General features: G+C 57.2%; 3 protein-coding genes across 9 annotated transcripts; all 3 read left to right on the plus strand.

The window, feature by feature from the left end:
* Window positions 1–4: 4 nt before the first annotated feature.
* On the plus strand, window positions 5–3,459 carry NPRL2 (NPR2 like, GATOR1 complex subunit). Its single transcript, XM_045862289.3, has 11 exons — window positions 5–246; window positions 795–886; window positions 992–1,160; window positions 1,300–1,408; window positions 1,878–2,014; window positions 2,106–2,203; window positions 2,324–2,360; window positions 2,479–2,572; window positions 2,649–2,766; window positions 3,043–3,185; window positions 3,271–3,459. Exons 1-11 carry the CDS (start codon window positions 169–171, stop codon window positions 3,336–3,338), a joined length of 1,143 nt encoding a protein of 380 aa, XP_045718245.1. The 5' UTR covers window positions 5–168; the 3' UTR covers window positions 3,339–3,459.
* Window positions 3,460–3,614: 155 nt separating this feature from the next.
* On the plus strand, window positions 3,615–11,179 carry ZMYND10 (zinc finger MYND-type containing 10). 4 transcript variants are annotated; one of them, XR_010412920.1, is made up of 13 exons: window positions 3,615–4,619; window positions 4,871–4,979; window positions 5,898–6,014; window positions 6,135–6,188; window positions 6,310–6,444; window positions 6,551–6,639; window positions 6,732–6,832; window positions 7,169–7,341; window positions 7,572–7,697; window positions 7,780–7,901; window positions 8,022–8,147; window positions 8,237–8,423; window positions 11,073–11,179. XR_010412920.1 is itself a non-coding variant. In XM_045862287.3 (12 exons), the coding sequence occupies exons 1-12, from the start codon at window positions 4,528–4,530 to the stop codon at window positions 8,310–8,312; spliced, it is 1,320 nt and encodes a 439-aa protein (XP_045718243.1). In that variant the 5' UTR covers window positions 3,615–4,527; the 3' UTR covers window positions 8,313–8,747. The 4 variants fall into 4 exon arrangements, 3 of the variants coding, with proteins under 3 accessions (XP_045718243.1, XP_064451689.1, XP_045718244.1); XM_045862287.3 differs by lacking the exon at window positions 11,073–11,179 and having other exon boundaries at window positions 8,237–8,747; XM_064595619.1 differs by lacking the exons at window positions 7,169–7,341; window positions 11,073–11,179 and having other exon boundaries at window positions 7,441–7,697; window positions 8,237–8,747.
* RASSF1 (Ras association domain family member 1) lies at window positions 8,886–17,720 on the plus strand. 4 transcript variants are annotated; one of them, XM_045862293.3, is made up of 6 exons: window positions 8,886–9,174; window positions 11,073–11,179; window positions 15,303–15,407; window positions 15,581–15,878; window positions 15,995–16,110; window positions 16,772–17,720. In XM_045862293.3, the coding sequence occupies exons 1-6, from the start codon at window positions 8,925–8,927 to the stop codon at window positions 16,916–16,918; spliced, it is 1,023 nt and encodes a 340-aa protein (XP_045718249.1). In that variant the 5' UTR covers window positions 8,886–8,924; the 3' UTR covers window positions 16,919–17,720. The 4 variants fall into 4 exon arrangements, with proteins under 4 accessions (XP_045718249.1, XP_045718252.1, XP_064451696.1 ...); XM_064595626.1 differs by lacking the exon at window positions 8,886–9,174 and adding an exon at window positions 11,623–11,896 and having other exon boundaries at window positions 11,079–11,179; XM_045862296.3 differs by lacking the exon at window positions 11,073–11,179 and having other exon boundaries at window positions 8,996–9,174.
* Window positions 17,721–18,349: the final 629 nt, after the last annotated feature.

Below are 18,349 nucleotides of genomic sequence, written 5' to 3' on the forward strand. Positions count from 1 at the left end.
AGCCACACCTCTCAGTCGCTCTGCGCAGGCGCTGTTAAGCAGGCAGCGTAACGGGTGTGTGAGTGCGCAGGCGTGCTTGATCTGGCGATCCAGGCCTGAGGGCTGTTTCCGACGGTGTTTGCAGGGGTCCAGGAGCCAGAGTCTACAGACCTGGGCCCTGCTAGCGCCATGGGCAGCGGCTGCCGCATCGAATGCATATTCTTCAGCGAGTTCCACCCCACGCTGGGACCCAAGATCACCTATCAGGTGCCATCCGGGCTCGCGGGGCCGGGGGCTGGGGTGGTGAGGGTGGTGGGAGAGGGACGCTCCTGGGAGCTGAGCAAGCTGCCTGGAAGCGGTGGATTCCCCAGCCCCATGCTGCACGCAGGCATACCACTCCTTCATTCGCGGAGAATCGTGAACCGAGAGGATACTCAGACCCAGGTCCCAGGCTCCCGGTGTGTCGGGGCAAACATCCCATAGGCAGTGATTGTGGGAAATCGGGCTGTGGCGACCCAGGGGAGGTTCAAGGTCCCAAGAGAGGCGGGGGTGCGCGGTCCAATAGTATTCCTGGATGCTTAGGAATTTAGATGGAGGAGGAGAGAGTGTGCCAGGTAGGGGAAACAGCATATGCAAAAGCCAGGAGGCCGGTGAGAACATGGCATGTGTTTGGAAACACAAAGTAGTAGTAGGTCTGGGTGGATGGGAGAGAGGAGGAACGCTGGACAACAGGGCTTAGGCCTTGGGGGGTCACCCAGTATACTCTGCCTAGTCCCAAGGTCCACTAAGGGGCCTCTTGCCACTCCCCTCCCCAGGTCCCTGAAGATTTCATCTCCCGGGAGCTGTTTGACACAGTCCAGGTGTACATCATCACCAAGCCAGAGCTGCAGAACAAGCTCATCACTGTGTGAGGCCCTAGTGGGGAAGGGAGGGACTGTCCCTGGAGGAGTGGACAAGCTTGGGGGCAGAAGGAGCCTGACTTTGCTCCCACCTGTTCCCCCACCCCATCCAGCACAGCCATGGAGAAGAAACTGATCGGCTGCCCTGTGTGCATTGAACACAAGAAGTACAGCCGCAATGCCCTGCTTTTCAACCTAGGCTTCGTGTGTGATGCCCAGGCCAAGACCTGTGCCCTTGAGCCCATCGTCAAAAAGCTGGCTGGCTACCTGACCACACTGGAGGTCTGCAACACGATGGGCTTGAGTGGAGGGGCAGGCAGACAAATGTTTCCAAAGCCCTCCAGACCTGGGTATCTGCCAGGGCAGGATGCCAGCCAGGGGTCCTGGGGTGTGCCCACCATGTTGTCCATGCTCCATCCAGCTAGAGAGCAGCTTCGTGTCGACGGAGGAGAGCAAGCAGAAGTTGGTGCCCATCATGACCATCTTGCTGGAGGAGCTAAATGCCTCAGGCCGGTGCACTCTGCCCATCGGTATGGCCCAGCCTTTGCAAGGACAGCAGAGGGGTAGAGGAGGGATAGGAACATGGCAAGGGAAAGGCAAGCCCAGCCATGGACAAGACTTATGAACAAATTGGTGGCCCAATGAGCTGGGTTAACGATGTCCAGGGTCCAGTGCATGTTGGGATTTGAGATGTGGAGGCCAGAAGAACTCTCCATGTTCCGTGGGTTTGTTCCCTTCCCTCTCCGGACCTGTCTCTTGCTCCATAAAAGGGGAAGATTGGGGGCCCCTGGCTGGCTCAGTCAGTAGAGCATGTGAGTCTTGATCTTGAGGTGAGTTCAAGCCCCACATTAGACAGAGAGCTTAAGAAAAGCGGGGGTTGGGGGAGACTGGCACTACCCAGGGCCACCCCCCTGCCTCAAGAGTTGCTGGGAGGACTGGAGGGTAATAGAGGGCCTCTTGAAAGAGATGACACTGAAGATATGGGTGGGGCCCCTGCAGATGAGTCCAACACCATCCACTTGAAGGTGATTGAGCAGCGGCCTGACCCTCCTGTGGCACAGGAGTATGATGTGCCTGTCTTTACCAAGGACAAGGAAGATTTCTTCAACTCACAGTGGGACCTCACCACACAACAGGTGTGCTCTCCCTCCCTGGGGATCATCACCTAGGGCTGGCCACAGCTCTGGCCTCATCCCACCCCTACTGATCCTGCCCTGCCCTGCCCAGATCCTGCCCTATATTGATGGCTTCCGCCATGTGCAGAAGATCTCAGCCGAGGCAGATGTGGAGCTAAACCTGGTGCGCATCGCCATCCAGAACTTGCTGTGAGTGGGGCAGCAGTCACACTTGGGACAGGGTTGCTATCCAGGGAAGAGCCCCAAGACCCTGAGTGTGAAGGTGGGAAGGCATGGCCCTCAGAAGCTGAGCACAACTATCTCCCCCAGGTATTATGGCGTTGTGACACTGGTGTCCATCCTCCAGGTAGGTGAGTCTGGGGTCTGGTTAGGCAGAGAGTGACTTACGTGGCTTGGCCAGACTGGGGCGGTGTCAGACTTCCAAGCCCCTCACTCAGGCCCCTGTGCCTCCTGCTACCCTCCAGTATTCCAACGTGTACTGCCCGACACCCAAGGTCCAGGACCTGGTAGATGACAAGTCCCTGCAAGAGGCGTGTTTATCCTATGTGACCAAACAAGGTAGTGGTGGGCTCTGGGGGGGGGCCATCTTGGGGAGGGCGGGGCCGCCTGCAGAGCTGACACCTGGTGCCCACAGGGCACAAGAGGGCCAGTCTCCGGGATGTGTTCCAGCTGTACTGCAGCCTGAGCCCCGGCACGACTGTGAGAGACCTCATTGGCCGCCACCCCCAGCAGCTGCAGCGTGTTGATGAACGGTCAGAAGGAGATTCCCAGGGGCATGGAGGGGTTTGCCTGAAAGCAGATACACTCTACATCTCTCTGGAGCCTTGGGTTAGAGAGGAAGCAGGAGATTCCCAGTGAGCAGAATCATGTGGCACTAGTAGTCTAGGCAGGCTTTCTGGAGGTGATGGGTTTGGAGGCCAGCCTGGTCACTGAGACAAAACCAGAAGGGAGACTGCAGGAAAGGGTTGGCCTGGCTGGAGGAAGGCCTGGCCAGGGCATCACCCCTCTCTCCCTCAACCCCACCCTAGGAAGCTGATCCAGTTTGGGCTTATGAAGAACCTCATCCGCCGACTACAGAAGTACCCTGTGCGGGTGTCTCGGGAGGAGCGGAGCCACCCTGCCCGGCTTTACACAGGCTGCCACAGCTATGATGAGATCTGTTGCAAGACAGGTGGAGACAGGCAGGGCAGCTGGGGTGGGGTCAGGGCAGGTGGCCAAGCCAAGACTGCTCACCTCACCTGCACTGTCCCAAACAGGCATGAGCTACCACGAGCTTGATGAACGGCTGGAAAATGACCCCAACATCATCATCTGCTGGAAGTGAGGCTGGTGGGGGCTCTCCTACTAAGCACCCCCTGGTGCATGAGGGCTAGACTGGTAGACTAGTCCATATTGTCTCAAGGGTGACCCTCACTTCTGTAAATAAAATCATCCATTTCAACTTACGTTTATTGAGTACAGCCTCTGATCCAGCCACCAGAGAACTGGCCGTGAAATAGCCGTGGTCCTGGTGCCCTCGTGCGCCATCTGGTGGGCAGGACTGATTATGGACAAGTAAATGTGCCCGCCAATTATTAATTGAAATAGCCAGAAAAACAATCAGGAAGCTGATGATGACCTGGGGTGGGAGTTGGGGCTGTTCTGGATTAAATGGGCAAGGAAGGCCTCGCTGAGGTGACCTGAACTGAGGCTTGAAGGAAGAAGAGTATTCCAGGCAGAGGGAACAGGTGCAGAAGCCCTGAAACAAAAACAGCTTTAGGATGCATGAAGATCCCAAGAGAGGCCCACGGGGCTGGAACATAGGAGGCAATGGGGAGGGGGCAAGAAATGAAGTCCCAAGGTACTGAGGGGGTAAGAGCCTGATACTGCAGAGTTCCTGGTAAGCTGCTTTTGGACATACTATTTCGAGGGCTAGAAGCAGCCATAGAGTCACCCAGGAAAAGACTACAGCAGTTACCTCATGAGACGTGATGGCAGCCTGTTAGGCTAGAAAGAAGGAGTCCTGCGCATTACTTGGGGCGGGGTGGGGGCCGTTGTTGAGCCAACAGGTGGAGCCGGGCGCGAGACACCAGGGCGAGGAAGCCACGGAGAGGAGCGTCCGTACGGCCGAGGTGAAGCCGCTGCTGGAAGAGCTGGTGGGGGCAGGGTGGCCCTGTCCCCGTGCGGGTCGACTTGACGTCCGACTGGCACTCAGGACAGATCCTTGAGCCGCAGTCGGAGGTGAGGGAGAAAGTTCTGGGAGTCCAAAGAGCGTTTGCTACCCGCCGCCGGGAAAGCAAGGCGGCGGGGGCGGGGCCGGAGCCTGTGCGGGCCGCAAGTGCGCAGGCGCCGAGCTAACCGTTTCCATGACGGCGAGGACCCACGCGCCCCAACTGCTCAGCAACGGCCGTGTCCAAGACCTGGACCCCCGCGGGAGACCTTCGTCCCCGAGAGTTTCAGCACCCCCACCTCAGCGCCGGCTGCTGTTCGGGGTCAGCTGAGCCCCGCCTTCCCGCTCTGTCTGCGGCCACAACATGGGCGACCTGGAGCTGCTGCTGCCGGGGGAGGCTGACGAGCTGGTGCGGGGGCTGCGCAGCTTCCCGCCGCGCGAGATGGGCTCCGGAGGGTGAGGCAGCTGGGTCCAAGGGTCAGAGTCCTTGAATGGAGGAGTACGGGCCTGACATGGGGGAGAGGGTGCCCAGTGTGGAGGAGCCCCCAGGTGAGGAGACAAAGCTCTCCGAGTTAGGGGGTATATGGCCCTGAGCCCCCTCTGGCCGCTCAGGATCAGGTTAGGCTTCAATAGGACCCAGCCCGCACCCCACTCCTGCTGCACACATGAGCACCCGAATGCACATACACCTCCACTCCCTGGGGCAGGTGGAACCAGCAGCATGAGAACTTGGAGAAGCTGAACATGCAGGCTATCCTTGATGCTACAGCCAGCCAGGGGGAGCCCATCCAGGAGCTGCTGGTCACCCATGGGAAGGTATGCCGGGGTCACAGGCAGAGTTCCTGCCTTCCCACCACCTCCCACCCCACCACTCTCCCTCTAAGGAGCACCTTGGGTGCCTTCACTTCCCTCTGGGTGGTACACTTGTCTTCCCCAAGGGAAAAGAGAGGAGTGTGCTACACATTTGATTTTTCACCCCTTTTGGACAGGACCCTGGCACACCAGGCCAAGTGTGAAGCGTGGGTTGATTTGGGAGATAGTCATGGATCATTCAACAGCCTAGGCTGTGGGGGGAGGGCCCACGTTCTAAAAACATCCTTGAATAGACTGTCAGGCCAGAGGGGGCCTCACTGAAGTGGGGGTGGGACTTTGGCATGGAAGGAGGCAGCCTTCCTAACTTGAGAGAGGAGTAAGAAACCAGAGATCAGCCCGGCTGGAACATGAGCCAGGAGGTGGCTCAAATAAATGACCTGAGATACCACTTGACAAAAGGGTCCCTTTGCAAAGAAACGGTGGAGCCCCCTACTGGAGGGTGGGAGAGGACTAGGAAATTGTGCAGGGCCCTGAGGAGTAATGAGGTCAAGGCATATGAGAACCTTGGAAGACCAGATGACAGGGACAAGAGGGAGGGCATGAGCACGAGAGCTAGCCTGAGAGGAACACCTGGATGGGGACAGAGGGGAGAAGGGCGTAGATGTAGGGGGGAGCAAGGCAGCCTAAGGACAAAGCAAGAGCCAGTTACAGGAAGCATGGGGAATGTCCCCACAGAGATATTGAGGGCAACTAGAAATGAAGGTCTAAGGTGCAGGAGAGAGATTGGGAAGGTGCCTATGGAGAGAACCTAGGGGCCCAGGGGAGTTTGAGGAGAGTCAGACAGGGCTGAGCCAGGGATGGACAGGTTGCCAGGCCAATGTAGGCCTACTTCATCCCTGTCCTTTCCCCTCCCCCTCAAAGATCCCAACGCTGGTGGAGGAGCTGATCGCAGTGGAGATGTGGAAGCAGAAGGTGTTCCCTGTGCTGTGCAGGCTGGAGGACTTCAAGCCCCAGAACACTTTTCCCATATACATGGTGGTGAGCTGGGCCCCTGCTCACACCCGGCCCGTGCCTTTAGAGGGCTCTGGATTTGAGAAGAGAGCTGGTAATCCCATCCTTCCTTCAGCAGCTCTGGGCCCTGTTCTCTTTATCTGACAGGTACACCATGAGGCCTCCATCGTCAACCTTCTGGAAACAGTGTTCTTCCACAAGGTGAGGCATCAGCCCTGCCCACCAGCCGTTGCCCCAAGCTAGGGCCTGACAGGGAAGGGGGGTTGTGGCTGTGTGGGGAGAGCATCAGAGACAGAATGTTTCCCCTCTGCCTGCCTCTCAGGAGGTGTGTGAGTCAGCAGAGGACACTGTCTTGGACCTGGTAGACTACTGCCACCGAAAACTGACTCTGTTGGTGGCCCGGAGTGGCTGTGGTGGCCCTCCTGAGGAGGAGTCCCAGTACAGCACCCCCATACAGGTAGGCTGAGGCTCCCTGGGGGTGCCAATGGGTAGACCAGGCTCTCTTGAGGCCTGAGCAGGCAGGGGGTGGCCCAGCTTGAGCACCATGTGCCCCCCCTCCCCAGGAGCTGCAGAAGCAGGCAGAGCTGATGGAGTTTGAGATCGCATTGAAGGCCCTCTCGGTGCTGCGCTACATCACAGACTGTGTGGACAGGTGGGCAGTCCTGCCAGGCCTGGGACCCACAGTGGAGGACTGGGATCCCGGGCCTGTAGCCTCTGCTCACTTCTCTCCTCCACCACCCCTAGCCTTTCCTTGAGCACCTTGAACCGCATGCTCAGTACCCACAACTTGCCCTGCCTCCTGGTGGAACTGCTGGAACACAGTCCCTGGAGCCGGCAGGAAGGAGGTAAGGTCTTCCCCCACCTGCCCAAGCCCCAGCTCACTGCTTCCCAGACATTCTCCAGCATTGATTGGGACAGGCAGCTTGCACGCTGACGGACAAACTCTGCCTGCTAGCTCATAGAGGGTCCCAGGATGCCTCACGCGAGATGGGCTTGGACCTGGGCTCTGCATCAGGGAAAGCCTTTGTGTCCGCTACTAAGGACTCCCTGTGCTCTGGAGCAAGCAGCACCCCAGCCTGGGCAAGTCCTGCACCCGGGCAGTACCCCAGCCCATGCAGCTGCAGTGGGCTGACTGCAAGAGTGCGCACACCTGCCCCTAGTGTGCTGGCTCCTCTCTGCAGGCAAGGCGCAGCAATTTGAGGGTGGCCGTTGGCAGACAGTGGCCCCCTCAGAGCGGCAAAAGCTGAGCAAGCTGGATGGGCAGGTGTGGATCGCTCTGTACAACCTGCTACTAAGCCCTGAAGCCCGGGCCCGCTACTGCCTCACCAGCTTTGCCAAGGGACAACTACTTAAGGTGGGGAACTCGTCCTGCACCAGCGCCACCCCCTCCCACCCCAGCCCAGCCCTGCTGTTTATCACTGCCCCCCTACCTCAGCCCCAGTCCTCTTTCTAGACTCCGAACCTCAGGTGTTGCAGCAGCTAGTGGGACGTGGTCCCCACAGGCACCTCAGCCCAGCCCAGCCCAGCGCAAGCCTCCTCTGGTCAGCACCACTTGACGCTGGCCTTCCCTGGACTCCCTTGCAGCTTCGGGCCTTCCTCACAGACACACTGCTCGACCAGCTGCCCAGCCTAGCAGACCTGCAGGGTTTCCTGGCCCACCTGGCCCTGACTGAAACGCAGCCCCCTAAGAAAGACCTGGTGTTGGAGCAGGTAGGTACTAGGAAGTCAGTTGCTCAGGACCACTGCGCACTTTGCCAGCTCCTCTCTGGCGCTTTCCACTTTTCTCCCTCAGATCCCAGAAATCTGGGAGCGGCTAGAGAGAGACAACAGAGGCAAATGGCAGGCGATTGCCAAGCACCAGCTGAGGCACATATTCAGCCCCTCAGAGCAGGACCTGCGGCTGCAGGCAAGAAGGTGAAGCCTGCTGAGTGGGCAGAAGGGGTGGGAGGGATGCAGAAGGCATGGACACAGGCAGGGGTGCTCTTGTGCCCCCACCGGCCAGGCCCAGCCAGGCTCTCCTGACCCCTTTCCTAGATGGGCTGAGACCTACAGGCTGGACGTCCTAGAGGCAGTAACTCCAGAGCGGCCCCGCTGTGCCTTCTGCAGGGCAGAGGCCTCCAAACGCTGCTCACGGTGCCGGAATGAATGGTATTGCTGCAGGTGAGGGTATCCTAGGACCCTGGACCCCTAAGCCCCACTTCCATACCCCCCCGCAAGCACTGCGTGCTCACCAGCCCGCCTGCCTGCAGGGAGTGCCAAGTCAAGCACTGGGAGAAGCATGGAAAGGCTTGTGTCCTGGCAGCCCAAGGTGACAGAGCCAAGTGAAGGCTGCAGCTGTGAGGGCCAACCACCCATGCTGTACAACCCACCCAGAGTGTGCCCTTGAACCTCAGGATCTCAGCTTGAGGTTCTGCCAGAGCCCCGGCCTCCCAGGTGGTGAGCACAGTGAGCTGCTGACCCATCTTCCCCAGCAAAGCGCTCCCCGCTTCCTGCCCTACACAGCGGGTAGGCTGAGGGCGCTGCCTCAGCAAGCTGGAGCAGGAGGCCTGGGCGGGGGCAAAGACAAGGGCCGGATGTGGGGACCCTGTTCCTCTAGCACAGTAAAGCTGGCCTCTAGAAACAGCCTGTCTCCGAGTGGCCCTTCGCTGTGGTCGTCGTCGTCAGCAGGAGGGGTGCTCCCGGGATGCAGGAGAAAAGGAAAGGGAGGGCCGGGATTCTGCGAGAGCTCCCCCCACCCCACGCCCTCGCCACCCTACTCCGCCTGCGGGCCCACATAGCCCGGGCGCCCAGGTTTCCATTGCGCTGCTCGCCCCGGCTCTCTCCCGCCGCCCTGCCCGGATCCCGGGGGCGGTGCCGCATCGCGGCCCGCCCCGCGGCCCCGCCCGCCCCGCGCTCGCTCGCGCCCAGAGCCCGCGGGAGTCCGGGCCCGACCCGGCCATGTCCACGGAACCTGAGCTCATTGAACTGAGGGAACTGGAACCCGCGCGGCGCTCCGGCCCGAGCCGCACCCGGCTGGAGCGCGCAAACGCGCTGCGCATCGCGCCCGGCACCGCGCGCAATCCGGCACGGCAGCTGGTCGCGGGCCGCGGCCACCACTTCCAGCCCGCGGGGCCCGCCACGCACACGTGGTGCGACCTCTGCGGCGAGTTCATCTGGGGCGTCGTGCGCAAGGGCCTGCAGTGCGCGCGTGAGTAGCAGCCCCGCACGCTGGCGAGAGCGAAACGGGCGGCCAAGAGGCAGCGCCCTCGCTGCGTGTCAAGTCGCAAAGGAGGGGGTCGGTCGGCAGGGTCGGTTCCCGCGGGCCAGGTCCATTACCTTTGCCCCATCGTGTACGAGAGTGCAGGCAGATAGATGGTGTATATCCTTGTCCTATTCCACCTGCATCAGGGGCACAGTTGCGCAGAGGCGGCTGCCTATGAATAACTATGAATAACGTGCTGATTTCAAGCTTTTTATCTTTTGAAGTTTCTTGGCTCTTCTTGAGAAAGGCTTTGTTTCGACCAATCTCTAGAAGTCCCTGTTCCCAGGCCCACCCCTTCCCAAAGATTCATTCACTGTGTCCCCCTCCAGAATCTCTGGGATGAGGGGAGTTTTCCCCTCCTATGGGAGGGGGGCAGAGGAAAAGTACCTTGGGTGGGCCCTCTGCAAGCGGGAGTTTTGTTGAGCAAATACCTATTGCAGGCCCAGCCAACCAGGTGCTAAAACATGAAACACAGCCACACACCAGTGGTGGTCCTGCCTTCCCAGGAATCACCAGCAAGCAGAGGTTGCTGCCCCAGGGGCTATATACACCAGCTAGAATCAGTTGGGATTTTACAGCTCTCCAAACCCCTATGCCTGGACTTCAGACGTGTTGAATCAATTACTGGGAGTGTATCAGTAACTGGAAGAAAAAAAAAATCATTCCAGTAGACAACCTGGAATTGAGAGCAGTTGAAAATAACTGCTCTGGCCCATTTAGGGATTTAGAGAAGGTGTCCCAGGCCTGTGTAGGCATGGAGACCCTCTCATCCAGTACAAGAGTCTGTCCTGAACACCAGGGTTGTGACAGACTACCAACCATGAGAAGGGCTGGGACACTGCAGTGTTCCCAAGAAGAAATAAAGGGACATAGAGATGAAATACAGGACAATTTGGGTGTGTGTGAGAAGCAAATAGAAGAGAGGAATCAAGAGTGATTTGGGATTTTTTTTTTTTTTTTTTTTACCTCGAACTGGGAGAGTAGCGATTTTTGCTGAGATGAGGAGCTCTGGTGAGGGGAGCGGGGAGGTGAAAGAAGAATTGCTTTGGCCACACTGGGTTGACATGGGCTTTGATCTGGGGAGGGAGGTCAGCGATGGAAGCCTTGGATCTGGGATAGGTGAGTACATAGAGCAGGGCAGTGATCAGGACTGAGCCTCAGACACTCTGTCCATTAGATCTGGGAGTTGAGACAGAACCAAAGGAACTTAGCAGGAGCTGCAGGGAACGGGAGGAAAACCAGGGTAGTGGGGAGCTCTGGAAACCAAGGGGAGTAAGCATCAAACGATGCTGAGGGGGTGAGGATGGAGAAGGGACCTGGCATTGGACCGTGCGCAGGTTGCTGAGGACCCTAACCAGCTTCCTGGAGGGAGGGGCAAGCCTGACTGGAATGGGTAAAGGGGAGAGTGAAGGTGAGGAATTAGATTGTATGTAGAAGAATGTTGATTAAGTTTTGGTGCGAGGGATGCAGAGACAGATGACAGCTGGAGGGGAACAAAGGTTAAAGGCTTTTGGTTTTTTGCCCTTCAAGTAAATGCGCGGAGACTGGAGGAGGGGGGCGTTGACAATGCGGAAGGGGGAAGTTCTGCGCTCGGTGCTAGGGATCCAGCAGTTCAACAGGCCTGGATTCCTAACCGCCTGAGGCCCTCCCGACAGTTTCCAGACGTCGGGGGATCAACACTAGAAGCTGTGCAGCAGCGGGGGGTAACGAGACCTTAAGATAAGGCCGGTCATGCAGAGCCTGGCGGGCAAGGGCCTTCATCCCCTGGGTTCTCTTCCATGCCCGGAATGCTTCTCTGAACTGGAGCTGGGGCTCCTCCGCCTCACGGCCAGGCCTCTCTGCAGATTGCAAGTTCACATGCCACTACCGTTGCCGCGCGCTTGTCTGCCTGGACTGCTGCGGGCCCCGGGACCTGGGCTGGGAACCTGCGCTGGAGCTGGACACGAACGTGGTGAGCGCGGGGCAGGGGGGAGCGTACGGAAAAGGCGCGCAGACCAGCCGGCCACATTGCAGGAGTTGCTTAGGGCTGCCCGGCGTTACGCGCAATGAGCGTTCTAACAGCGGGTTTCCCGCGACAGAGAGAGCCTAATTCTGCGCGCGGGCTCGAACGGGTGCCGGGGATGCTGACTCCGCGCGGACTGCCCGGAATCGCCCAGGCTCCGCCCCCGCGCAATTTCCGCACCTTCCCGCATCCGCATCCGGTCTTGCAGCCACGCTGGTGCACATGCGCACACGCTCCGACTTGTTCCCCGAGAGAGGTGGGGTCTGCGAGGCGGAGCCGAGCTGAGCTGCCTGGGCTATGAGGTCATTCCTGGAGGAGTGGCGTGTATGAACCGCCCTTCGAAGTTCCTCCCCAATGAGACGGGAGCCAGATCCTGGCTGTCTACGTTTCAGTGTTAACGGTTGCCGCGCGAACTCCGATCCCGGCGCACGCGCGCAGGCGCACACACGCCTGGGGCGGTGGTTGGATCCTACGGGCACACCGGACTCCGGGAGCTGGCGGGCGGGCGCGGCGATGGGCGAGGCGGATGCGGGGACGCCTTCTTTCGAGATGACCTGGAGCAGCACAACAAGCAGTGGCTACTGCAGCCAGGAGGACTCAGACTCGGAGCTCGAGCAGTACTTCACGGCGCGTACCTCACTGGCGCGCAGGCCGCGTCGGGACCAGGTGGGGGCCGGGATTTTGGGCGGCGGGCCGGTGACAGTCGCTGGGATCCTGCCCCTTGCCGCTAAGTTGCCGGCTCGAGTTTGTGGGCAGTCCCGCTCGTCCGTCAGTGGGGATTCCATACCCGCCCGGGGCCAGCCCGCGGAACCGTGTGCGGGGCTCTCAGCGCCTCGGTGCCGGGGGTCGAGGCCTTGTTGTCTCTGTCACAGACCGGTTGAACCAGGAGAAGCAGCTACGTGGCTTGGGGTAGACCCGGGACGGGCATTATCCACCTATGACTAAAGCCGACTGCGCAGTCTGGACGAGCACCTCGATTTCCGCGTTCGGACGCTCCCACCTCCTCTCTGGGGGGACGGGGGTGGGGGTGGGGGTGGTGGAAGGAAGTGGAAAGGGAGGTGTCCTCGCTGGGAACTGGGAAGTGTGTTTAGGAGGAAGGTTCGGGCCCCTCCATATGCACTCCTGGACGGAGCCAGCTGAGTCCCCGCTTCTTACCAGTCCTGGTCTGCCGCCGGCTTCTGGAATGTGGAGGGTTCTGGAGTGGACCTGGCTGTAGTGGTCGCTTCGGCAGCACATAGAGTAAAATCGGTGTGGACCTGTAGAAAGGGTATTTAGGAATAGATGGGAAGGAAGCCTAGTTCTGGACTGTAAGCAAACAGGAGCATTTTATCCACAGGAGGTGAGGCAGGCTAGATTGTACAAAGCCCGGAGGAGGGGTCAAGAGAGATAGGGGTTACTAATCCAGGACTGTAAGATGAGGTGCTGGAGCAGCTGTTCCTCTCTGAGTCTCCTAGGTGTCCCCATTATCAGACACCTCTGTGCTGTGTGCCATGAGTGTGACCACCAAGCTCAGGTAACTATTCTGGAGCTGGTACACCTCAGGGGAGCACCCTGGACAGAGCATCAGGAAAGAGAGATGGGGGACCGTGAAGCTCAGAATACCTTGCAGCAATGGGACAGAATTCCTTACATGAGCCACGGAAAGGGACTTGTGGGTGATTCTTTATTTTTTTTTAAAGATTTTATTTATTTATATGAGAGAGAGACACAGCGAGAGAGGGAACACAAGCAGGGGGAGCAGGAGAGGGAGAAGCAGGCTTCCCGCTGAGCAGGGAGCCCGATGCGGGCTCGATCCCAGGACCCTGGGACCATGACCTGAGCCGAAGGCAGACGCTTAATGACTGAGCCACCCAGGCGCCCCGTGGGTGATTCTTTAGATGAAAATTTTATAGTCTTTAGATTAAATTTTACTCAAAAGTTCAGCCCAGAGTTAGGTGCAAGGTTTGAGTGTGGATCCCTGGGACTATCTGTCCCTCAGGCTTGAGCCATTTTCCATTGTGGAATAGTGAGAAAACCACAAGACACTAACCAATTGAAGGGGAGTCCCCAATTGTATGTAAAATAAAAACCATCAGTCACTATGGACAGTGGCAGAGTGGAGGGTGGGTCACTATAGTTCAGGAGAAGGGAAATTCCATGGTCCTGCTGTGCACACCTCTGGGATGGCTGTTGGAATCCTCCAGAAAAAAACTTTTTTTTTTTCTTTTAGAATCCTGGCAGGACAGTGCAGTGCCTCCAGTCCAGCCCCTTGTTTTATGAGTAAAGATACTAAGGGAGGCAAAAAAAAAAAAAAAGAATAAAAAAGAAAAACAACAACAAAAACCACAAGGGAGGTTCACCTGGAGAGGGGAAGAGACTGGAACATAAATGACTGCACCCCAGTCCAGGGCTCCTGGGTGACCAGGGAAGGGATGAGGAAGAAGCAAGTGTTCTCATCCTCAGGCTGGAGCTCAGAACCATCCAAGGAAGGGAAATAAGTTGGTGCCATCTCTGTGCCCACCGTTCTGTAAACAGAATTCTCTTCCTTCTTGCCCTGGTACTAGAGTTTGTTCAATTTTCCTCCTGCCCCGTAGCACTCCCATCCTGGTCCTCCTTCCTATCGGGTCACTCCTTCCAACACAACCACCCCTTATTCCCAGGCCCCAGCCTTCATTTTACCTGCCAGATCTCCCATTTCCCAGGGCCCACACATTTGTTCTTTACTACTCTTGGAGGGTTCCTCCCTGCCGCCAGAAAGATTTCTGCTGGAGTTTTCACTTCTTAGTGCTCTCCTCCAGGAGATTTTTTTGAAACTTGGGGGAGCAAATAGGCTTCAGTTCCCACACCTCCCCCAATACCTTTTCCCTGTGAGGCCCCAACCTCAGTCTTCAGTGCCACATACTTACTAGCAGGTTCTAGGTAAAGAGCATACTGCTAAAAAGCTGTCTAGGTGAAGAGCACCCTACCCTCTCATCTGTCCTCCTTATTCATCCCCATCAGATTGTTTAAGCTTAGGGGCTCCAAGGCAGCAATCAGGGAGAAGCCTGCCTCTTCTGGGCTCAGGGCTGGACACAGATTATTCTGCAGGGGACCAGCTGGTAAGAATTCCCCTGGGACAAAGCGTTGGTCAGCAGTGATCTCAGCTGTGTCTGTGACACTCCCATTCCAACCAGGGCCTGACGTCAACAGGAAGTAAGGCTGATGCAATGGAACCAGGGAGTTTGACAGAAAAATGTTAATTCAGAGCCTCAGCTGCCCTGGTCCATACTCCACCCTTCCGACAAGAATCCAGCCCCTGGAGGAGCGGGGGATGGGCTGAGTGGTAGAGCAAAAAATCTTTGGGCTAAACCTCCAGATAGGAGGGAGGAAGTGCAGAATCCTACCTGCTTGGCACTTGTGGGACCGGCTCTACCAGGAGGCAGATTGGAGCCTGGCCTGAAGCTGCCTTTTGTACAGCTTGGGTCAAGATCAAATGGCATGTCACAGTGGTTTCCTCCCTACGTGTGAGACATACAGGGCTGGCCCCAAATCCCTCACCAGAGGGTGTTAACATTGTAGAGGTTGCCCTTACCCTCATACCCATAGCTGGCTGGGCTCCTGGTGTGCACCAGTGCCACACCTCTTACCCTGTGGTCATGGCCCTTTGCCGGGGCAGACTGGCAGAGTGGTCCCCCTTCTCCAGGACACCCCTGACCCCACCTAACTAGGGTGCTGGAATCAGGATGTGCAGTTGAAAGGTGCTTTTACTGTCAATAAGAATCCCACATCTTTTCCTGGCCCCTGGCCTTGTATCTTCAGTTGTTTTGGTTTTAAGGTATCTTTAGGGCTTCACCCAGTGCTGAGGAGGCCCCATGTAGGCAGCATAAAGAAGCCAGATGACTCTGCCTTTGCTGTGCCCATCCATTGCATGCAAAACCAGGAGCAATGGTGGGTTCTTTTCATCAGGACTCAAGCTTTGTAGGCAGTTCCCAAAGGCTGCCCCAGAGGCTGTTTTTCAAATTGGCCCACCCAAACTCACCTCCCCGTCTGTGACATGCATTGCAGTGGGATGGGTTCTTTTAGGACCCTATGTCCATGCTGGCCCATCTTTCAGGACGAACCTGTGGAGTGGGAGACACCTAACCTTTCTCAGGCTGAGGTTGAACAGAAGATCAAGGAGTACAATAGCCAGATCAACAGCAACCTCTTCATGAGCCTGGTGAGTTGACAGCCTGGGGAAAGGGGTGTGGGGAGAGGCTACAGCTGAGGTATTCTTAGGTGGGCCTAAGCAGTGATTTATTTACACCTAGCCTAGCCCCAAGTGGACTAGCGGTGTCCAAATCTGTTCCATCTTACCTGGAACGTAGTCATGGTTTGGTTTCTCCTCTTCAGAACAAGGATGGCTCCTACACAGGCTTCATCAAGGTTCAACTGAAGCTGGTGCGCCCTGTCTCAGTGCCCTCCAGCAAGAAGCCACCCTCCTTGCAGGATGCAAGGCGGGGCCCAGGGCGGGGCACTGCTGTGAGGCGCCGTACCTCCTTCTACCTGCCCAAGGATGCTGTCAAGCACCTGCATGTGTTGTCACGCACGCGGGCACGTGAGGTCATTGAGGCCCTACTTCGCAAATTCTTGGTGGTGGATGACGCCCGCAAGTTTGCCCTCTTTGAGCGGGCTGAACGCCATGGCCAAGGTGGGCTTCCCACCCCACCACGTATGAGGGTATATATGCATGCTCCATGTGTAAGGAGCTAAGTGGGCTGGGCCTGACTCTAATCAAATACTTTCTTCTCCCTGCCTGGCCCTCAGTGTACCTCCGGAAGCTGTCGGATGATGAGCAGCCCCTGCGGCTGCGGCTCCTTGCAGGGCCTAGCGAGAAGGCCCTAAGCTTTGTCCTCAAGGAGAATGACTCTGGGGAGGTGAATGTGAGTACACGCCCTCTTTTGCTTCTTGGTTGTTACTGGGTAAGGCTAGTGGGTCACAGCTGCAGTAAAGTTGGAAGGAGGAATAGGGCTGGAGAAAAAGCCCTGCAAAGCCTCTTCAGGAGTATGTGAATCTTGTAGCTACAGTGAAGCCTTCCAGGCCACTCAAGCCAAGGTCATGGGCCTGTCCCAAGATGCCCAGAATTGTCTTGGTGGTCTACTCTTTTCTGTTGTGGAAATTCCTCAGGAGATGCAGGAATCCATCTGATAGTATGGTGATTCTAAGCCAGATCAAAGCACACAGATGGGCCCACACTGTCAGGCAGGCTCCCGTTCAACCATTATGACTTTTTACCTAGAAGCTTTCTGACTTCAAAGTATTGGGTCTGTGGAGTAGTGTTAAACTCAGAGTGTGGGCATAACCTGTCCACAGGTAACGGGAACATCTGGTTTGGTTGCCTGTCTTCGAGGTGACTGCCCCACTTTATGGGGCCCATCTTCTATACAGACTATTGTCAAGAATCCTAGCACGGGCCATTCAGGCAAGAACCTAACATTAGAAAGCCCCATCCTAGCTGTGTGACGTCACTGCTGCTCTTCGCTGGCAGGGCCTGCTGGTTTGGCCATGCCTGTTGCAGCCTGTTTCCCTCCTCTCCCCCTGCAGTGGCATGCCTTCAGCCTGCCTGAGCTACACAACTTCCTGCGCATCCTGCAGCGGGAGGAAGAGGAACACCTCCGCCAGATCCTGCAAAAGTACTCCTATTGCCGTCAGAAGATCCAGGAGGCCCTGCACGCCTGCCCCCTGGGGTGACCTCTTGTACCCCCGGGGGAAAGGAGGAGAGTAGGCAGCGCCGAGGGCGTGCCGTGTGAGTGTGACAGGGCCCATGTGGCCTGAAGAATGAGTGTGCATGGAGGTCGTCTCTTACTGGGGGAATGAGCCCAGAGACAGCAAAGGAGCTGGCCCCCTGTGTCCACCCGTAGGTGTAGCAGAGCATGGCTCTGCACCCTTCTGCCCTTCGTGTAGTGGCTCATGGTGGGCCAGGGTTGCCCCAGGAAGCTGCTCCAGGCTTGCAGCAGGGATAGAGCAGAATTAAGTCTCCTTAATTCGTGTCTCAGATACCAGAATCTTGGGAGACCCCACAAACAGAATAGGGTCATGTTTGCAGGGATAAGGGCCCTCCTCTATGGGGAAAGGTCATATGTTTTGGGTCTCGGATGGGGTGTCAGGACAGTCGGAGCCAAGGGCGGGTGTTCAAGATAAGGCAGGCGTGGGGGAAGAGTCTAGGTTTCCCTCTACAGTGGCTTCTGACTCCTCACACACACTGGGGTCAGGGAATGTTGGCTCATGTTGCAGCAACAGTGCCTCAGTGCCTCCTCCAAGGAGGATGTCCCTAGGCCAGGGTCTGTGTGAGTGTGGGCACTGGTCAGGTCTGTGCCTTCTTTGCCAATCAAAGCGAGGGTCTTTCCCTCAGTTATTTTTGATGATGTGTGCGAATGTATGATATATTTCGTGGCCTCAGCTGCATGCCTCCTGTGGGGAAGGGGGTGGGGGTGACAGTCATCATCAGGGCCTGGGGCCTGAGAGAATTGGCTGAATAAAGATTTAAAAATTCTGCTTTTGAAGTCTTTATTATGGGCCCTCAACTGAAGTTGCCCTCATGCCAGTGGCTGCCAAGGGTGATGGACAGGCTCACAGAGCACCTTTTAAAAGTCACCATGTGACCAGTTTTTGAAGCATGTGGGGTACAAATATGTACTGTCATCATGCAGCACCATGGGGTCTCAGGTCGTGGTACAGGCAAGAATATAAGCTAGAATTTAGGGAACCCACACCCCTCCCAACACACACACACACACACACCCCAAGCTGTGAGAGGCGTTTTCACCAAATATTTACTGAGCTACTACTGTGGACCACGACCAGACACTGCTCATGGCATCGAAGGTCTAGCTGTTAAATTCTTGGCCTTCATGAAGTATGCCTTCTACTGGGTTTGGAAAGAACACTGAATCCAAAGTTCTTCAGACTGAACATAGCTATACATTTGGCCAATTAGTTCATTATCCTTAGGTTTGGTTTCTCCTCTACATGCAACAGTGGTGATCGCAGAAACTGTGTGGGAATAAAATAAGGCCAGGTGGGCAATGCGCGGCCTGGCCTGGGGCAGCCCTAAAGTGCTGGTTGCGGGGAGGCTGGTGGTTGGGCAGGCCCGCTGGACCTGACCTCTCGGGGTCGGGGACG

The sequence above is a fragment of the Mirounga angustirostris genome, unplaced genomic scaffold (genome assembly GCF_029215605.1).
Source record: "Mirounga angustirostris isolate CCGP_5_RB_7025 unplaced genomic scaffold, mMirAng1.0.hap1 SCAF_1, whole genome shotgun sequence".
Taxonomy (NCBI): domain Eukaryota; kingdom Metazoa; phylum Chordata; class Mammalia; order Carnivora; family Phocidae; genus Mirounga; species Mirounga angustirostris.

What these genes read in the sequence shown, in the direction of transcription:
- NPRL2 (XM_045862289.3), top strand. Translation starts at nt 169, where the DNA reads ATGGGCAGCGGCTGCCGCATCGAATGCATATTCTTCAGCGAGTTCCAC. An exon ending in GACCCAAGATCACCTATCAG is followed by an intron (nt 247 to 794) that starts GTGCCATCCGGG and finishes TCCCCTCCCCAG; the next exon opens with GTCCCTGAAGATTTCATCTC. An exon ending in TGAGATCTGTTGCAAGACAG is followed by an intron (nt 3,186 to 3,270) that starts GTGGAGACAGGC and finishes TGTCCCAAACAG; the next exon opens with GCATGAGCTACCACGAGCTT.
- RASSF1 (XM_045862293.3), top strand. Translation starts at nt 8,925, where the DNA reads ATGTCCACGGAACCTGAGCTCATTGAACTGAGGGAACTGGAACCCGCG. An exon ending in TGGAGCTGGACACGAACGTG is followed by an intron (nt 11,180 to 15,302) that starts GTGAGCGCGGGG and finishes CCCATCTTTCAG; the next exon opens with GACGAACCTGTGGAGTGGGA. An exon ending in ATGACTCTGGGGAGGTGAAT is followed by an intron (nt 16,111 to 16,771) that starts GTGAGTACACGC and finishes CTCCCCCTGCAG; the next exon opens with TGGCATGCCTTCAGCCTGCC.
- ZMYND10 (XM_045862287.3), top strand. Translation starts at nt 4,528, where the DNA reads ATGGGCGACCTGGAGCTGCTGCTGCCGGGGGAGGCTGACGAGCTGGTG. An exon ending in CTTTTCCCATATACATGGTG is followed by an intron (nt 6,015 to 6,134) that starts GTGAGCTGGGCC and finishes TTTATCTGACAG; the next exon opens with GTACACCATGAGGCCTCCAT. An exon ending in AAGACCTGGTGTTGGAGCAG is followed by an intron (nt 7,698 to 7,779) that starts GTAGGTACTAGG and finishes TTTCTCCCTCAG; the next exon opens with ATCCCAGAAATCTGGGAGCG.